At 46.0% G+C, this 5,525-nt stretch overlaps 1 protein-coding gene across 4 annotated transcripts in view; it reads right to left on the bottom strand.

The window, feature by feature from the left end:
• GNPDA1 (glucosamine-6-phosphate deaminase 1) overlaps window positions 1-5,519 on the bottom strand; it is an 8,987-nt gene extending 3,468 nt beyond the window's left edge. The window contains exons 1-6 of one of the 4 annotated variants that reach the window (XM_006023548.3): window positions 5,505-5,519; window positions 4,717-4,846; window positions 4,006-4,107; window positions 1,737-1,919; window positions 1,064-1,248; window positions 355-529 (exon numbers count right to left, since the gene is read on the bottom strand). In XM_006023548.3, the coding sequence (XP_006023610.1) occupies window positions 355-529; window positions 1,064-1,248; window positions 1,737-1,919; window positions 4,006-4,107; window positions 4,717-4,840 (769 nt within the window). In that variant the 5' untranslated portion in view covers window positions 4,841-4,846; window positions 5,505-5,519. Of the gene's footprint in view, window positions 1-354; window positions 530-1,063; window positions 1,249-1,736; window positions 1,920-4,005; window positions 4,108-4,716; window positions 4,847-5,371 lie in introns of all 4 variants that reach the window. The other 3 variants (XM_006023547.3, XM_006023546.3, XM_025204037.1) reach the window with 3 other exon arrangements.
• Window positions 5,520-5,525: the final 6 nt, after the last annotated feature.

Genomic DNA, 5,525 nt, shown 5'->3' with positions numbered 1-5,525 from the left:
CCCCAAATTTTGCCATAGCCCCTGCAACACCCCCTCCCAACACTGCCGCCACCACCTGCAGCCTGACCCAGCCCCCCCCACTGGGAAGAGCCCAGCACAGAGCCTAGCACAGGCAGAAGCAGGGGCTTGGGTGATTGGGTCCTGCCTGTGCCCTGCTCCCTCTCTCACTGCTGGGGCATCAATCTGCACCCTCCGGCCCTCCCCCCTATATCCCCACAGACTTACCTGCTTGGGGGAGGCATGCGCATGCTCGGCTACCCAAATAATTTTTTCTCCCTTTGCCTGTGGCAAAATGTGCCACTTAAAAATTTAAAAGCTAGCCAAAGAGACAGCTTGATCTGACGAATTACTCACCTTTGAAGTATTTCACTGTTTTAACTTTGAGTTCTAGCGTAGCATCCTCATCACACACAAAGACAGTGTTGGGATGCTGCTGAAAGGCGGAGACGGTCCACATGTGGTTCACCCCTTCCTCAATGGCTTTGTAGAGAGCAAAGGCTTTATGGGCTCCCGTGATCAGAATCATAACCTGAATTCCAAGACACAGGAGGTCTTTTGTCAGGCTCCGCAACACACAGGTGAAAGAGCACACTCAATTGTGTACATCTACATTCAAAACATAGTAGACACATAGGTCAGCTAGGGCAAGAATAATTTTTTGTTATCCCCGCTTCATTTGCCTCAGAGAAACAATGGCCTGTCTCACCATTTTAGAATTAATGCATCTGGTCCTTTGAATTCCTAGTTTTTATGCCACAACAAGCTGGGTACATTAGGCAGCTACAGGCAGTGACCTAACCATTATGAGGTACAAAAATAAATTCAAAACACCCACCGTCCCCTGGCTCCCACGCGTTGCTAGTACAGCACTAGGTGAGTTAGTAGTTCTCACACTGTTTTGTAAACTTAACTGGGGAGGTCCTAGTGGATGTTCTTAGTTTAACTGTATTGAATGGCTACATTAAAATAAGTGTTAAGACAAGGAAGAACTTTGGGCAGAGCTTGGCCACCAGGAAATAATACAGTGTCCTCAAGCAGCAATAAGGGACTATTTTTCTCCAACCTCTCTGGCATCCATGACTGTGCCTACTCCAACTGTCAGAGCCATTGTGGGGACTTTGGAGAGGTCTCCATCAAAAAATCTTGCATTAGCCAATATGGTGTCCATAGCCAGTGTCTTCACTCTGGTCCTGGATACCAGACTTGAGCCAGGCTCATTGAAGGCAATATGGCCATCTGGGCCAATACCTGTGTTGGAAACAGTTTAAAAAGCTAGGTCACTGGTTTAAACACTTACAGTAGGAAGCAGAATCCACCTCAATCTTATTAGAAAGACACTAATAGTTGTAGATACACAAGGAAGGAGCACATTCACCATAAAAAGCTTAGAAAGAAATTAAGGGCAGAATCCCCATGCAAGACAGGAGGGGCAGAACCAGACTCCCGCACATTTGAGGGGCAATAAAAGTAATGGGAAAGTTAGTTGTCAAAGGCAAGCTGACTGTAGCAAGATTTCTGTTAGTTTCCACTGTCCCAGCACCCTGTTCCCAGTAATCAGAGGAAATGGAAATAGGTAACGTACTGTTAGTGGAGAGGTAGATGTACAACTTGACTTCCTAGGAGCCTAGTAAGTTGCTTTAAAAAAGGAATTCCCCAGACAGTTAACTAGAACTATGGTAGAACCAGGCTGCATTCCCTCCAACTAGTAAGGATTCATTATTCCTTCAGATTTTCACCTCCAATAAACAGTTCGATCCCTCCAGCTGCTTTAATTTTTCCCTCAAAAGCATCACACTCTGCTTGTAGGTCAGCTGCGTTTCCATCCAGGATGTGGGTGTTTTCTGGAGAGATGTCAATATGCTTGAAAAAGTTATTCCACATAAAGGAGTGATAACTTTCTGGGTGATCCCTTGGAAGACCTAGAGAATAGGGATGTTTGTTATTCATGCTTATATTACAGTTGTGTCTGCAGACCCCAATCAAGACAGGTGCCAAGACTGGGCACTGTACAATCCAAAGTCCTGATCCTGCAAGCTGTTCTGCATTGGCAGTTACCTGCATGCATTTAAAGCCCCTGTGACCTCAGTGCCTTGTACAGAGTAGTTTCCAGGGTTGGGACCTGAAAATGGCAAGTAAGTGAGGACAGGAGAGGGATATACATCTATGCTGTAAGAAAGGTACCTAACTATGCATGGACTTTCAGTGTTTTTGATTACAAACAAGATGCCAGCTACCTCTTCTTTCTCACTCTGGGCTTCTTTCATTTCCTTGAGTTTTGCATTTTCTTAAATTTTTGTATTAAAAATAATACATAATTTGAATAAGATCCCACTGCTAGGGAGAGGCAAATCATTCTTGTGCTTTGGTTGGGGTATTATACTATCATGGAACAGCTTCTTTTCCAAAAAAGCAGATGCACAAGTGTAACTGGTTATTGTCTTTACAGCTGTGCTCTAAATTAGCATGAATAAGAGACTTTTACCACTGTGCCAAAAGCCTGGGAAGCAATGACTAAGAGACTAGCTAGTTTGATTTTTTGAGACTTCCCTGAGAGTTATAAGCAGCCTATCTAGGATGTCTTTATGGGGCTAGTTTCTTGCATGAAGACTGCTCATAGAAAAATACGCAAGTTCTTTAAGTACTCAGACCAGGAATTGCGTGCAATAGCAGTTAGACAAGGCCAAAGAGCAGCCAGAGTGTGCATATTTAGCATTCATATTAGCTACCTCAATAACCAGAGTATTTGTCCAATGGTCTCTGCATGCTGCATACAAGGGGGTATTGCACCACAACCTCATAAACGAGGCAATCCCCATCTAGCAAAACAGGAGCCTATCAGTAAGTCTAAAGGACATTCTAGCTGGAGGCCCTGCCTTTCTCAATCAATTACTAATTACAGTATTTCTTCTGAGCTAGCAAAATAGCAAGAAAGTTGCACCAGATTTTATTTCCCTGACTGGAAGAAATCAGGACTAAAACAAGGATGTTCAAAAGGTGTTCCATTCTGCAAGCAGCATTTTGGGAAGGATTCCTTTATTGACATAGCAAGATTTAAAGCTATGGTGGCCCCCATAATTGGAGGAAAAAGGTGCAGTTTGTTAATTTGTACTACTTGGTATTCTGACCTCTTGTTTCTGTTGTCATCGGGTGCTTCGCAGTACCCAGGTTGTGCTGAAACTCACACAAAACCACCAAGCGTATCTAACAGATACAACATCAGATGACGGCCTTCTAGTATATTCTAGATAGAGCCAATTACATTAGCACTTGGATGAGGTGGTTTAGACAGGAATGATCCCGCCATGACCAGGGAGTTGGGACTAGATGGCCTCCTGAGGTCCCCATCAGCCATATTTTCTATCTATAGCCTGTAGTGATGGGTGCTTATACAGCCTCCCTCTTCAATTCTCTTCCTATCTGAATGTTCATAGCTGTATTGTGCAAGTTTCAGGATCAGCAAATCAGAGAATCCTATTGAAGAAGGTATTCTTTGCTGTATTGAATAGCAGCAGCAGTGGACATGTTCAGTATCTCTGAAAGAGAGGTTATGGGACATGATTTACAAGTTAAGCAATAGTGAAGAGTGATAATTGTAGCTGTGATGGTCCGGAAGTTGTACGAGACAAGGGCTACTTAGGGTGGTGGCTTTTACTGGACAAACTAGGTCCATGCCCAGGGCAGCTGCCCTGATTGCGCTGCACTGGTTATGGCACTGCTATTAGCAAGTTACAGAGTTCAGACAGCAAAGTGTGACAAGGCAAAGTCAGCCAGGTGGCTGCCAAGAAACTAACTCAAAGGGACACTGTGCTCATTTCCCTCCTCTCTAGATTATCTGGCACTGCTTTTTCTACAACGAGATTAACAGTGTAGTAAATGAAACAAACCAGAAATACCTACATTTCATCTATCACAAAGTTGGGTGGGGAGGGGGAGACAAAGCAGGTAAAAAGCTTGCTTGTGCCTGTTCCCCCACCCCAGCCCCATGTCATGGAATTGGTGACTCACCTACATATTCATCCATATTAAAGGTTTTCACATACTTGAAGGACAGGTCTCCGTTCTTGTAATATTCAATCAGCTTTTTGTAGCACCCTAATGGGGTGCTTCCTAGAATAGATACAAGGACAGATCAAAATAAAGGAACTAATGTTTCCACAGTGCTAAGGACCACCCAGTTGTTTAAAATTGATCATCAGTAATTCAGTTCTGTAGAGTGTTTTGTTACTAAAGGCTGAACTATTTTATTACAGAACATTGGCCCTCTCTTGCACAAACACAGACTGCAAATTCAGTACCGGCACCATCTGTTCAAAATCCTGCTCGGAGCAGAACCTGGCGGAGGAGCAGCAGACTCAGTGCACTTTACCGAGCTTTGCAAGTAAGCGCACAAAGTCATATTGCTTCTGGGTCTCAGACTGGTTGGGGGGAGGAATCACTATTCATCTACTTCCTAGGAAGAAAGTGAAGTTGTCAGTGTCTGCCCAAAGCTGCTTTGAAGATAATAACATTTACTGCTGAGTATAAAAGAAATGAGAAGTAGCCATGTGTACCAATCTGCAGCTTTAGCTCCCAAGTATCCCATGGGCAGCGCGAGGGACTAGTTCTTCTGATTCCGAGTCCCCCAAAACAATGCGACTGGCTCGTACAATCACCAGTGCTAAAACAAGTTTGCAAGTTCAAGAGAGTCCATATTGTTCCCTCTAGTTCTGGTCTTACCTGTGGGAAGTCCAAGAGTGAAGTATTTGTCCGGACCAGGGCTAAACTGAATGATTCGATTCCTAATGAACTTTGCAGCCCACTCGCTGGTCTGTCCATAGTTTTCCAGAATGATGAGTTTCATGGTCACCTGTGCGTTGAAATAAAGAAGCTTTAACACGATTTGCTTCTGCGTTGACAAAGGTGCCGAGGACTCGTTATAACCCTAGCCAGTTTTTTTGCACAGTCACATTCTTGCTCCACCTCTTAGCGCAAGACGTGCGAGCGGGAACAATCCAAGGTGGACGCGTTATCTGTATTCGATTGTGAAATAATCAGCAAATGACTCTAAGCCCACCAGGCAGGTACAGAAACTACCAAGGGAAGCGACACGAACAGACACAGTGCTTTAAAAGCAAACAGAGCGCGGGCTCCCCGGGTACCAGGTGACTTGTGCAGGGCGGTGGCAAGTGGGACGCACAAGATGAATCAGTTGCAAACTCCTAAGGGTTCCCCTCCTAAAACCAGGAGTTGCAGGGTCGGTGCCATGGCAAGGGCTCTGTCCCCTGGCAGGGTCTCACACCCTCAGGGCTGGAAAGGACCTTGTGCAATCAGGTCTGCCCCCCCACCCAGCCTCCAAGGCCCCTGCACAGGGGAGGCGCAGGCCTTGCTTGACCTGCTAGCAGGCCGGGACACGAGGCAGGGCTCGCCTTGCAGCCTGGCGAGGGGGGCCAAGTCTGGCTCCACTGCCCTCCCGCTTTGCTCCGAGGCCGAGCCGGACCCCGGCAGCGCCGCGGGAGCCCCCTTACCTGCGCTCGCCCCGCCCCGCT

Source organism: Alligator sinensis, unplaced genomic scaffold (genome assembly GCF_000455745.1).
Source record: "Alligator sinensis unplaced genomic scaffold, ASM45574v1 scaffold135_2, whole genome shotgun sequence".
Lineage (NCBI taxonomy): Eukaryota > Metazoa > Chordata > Crocodylia > Alligatoridae > Alligator > Alligator sinensis.
This window is presented reverse-complemented; position numbering and strand designations above follow the sequence as displayed.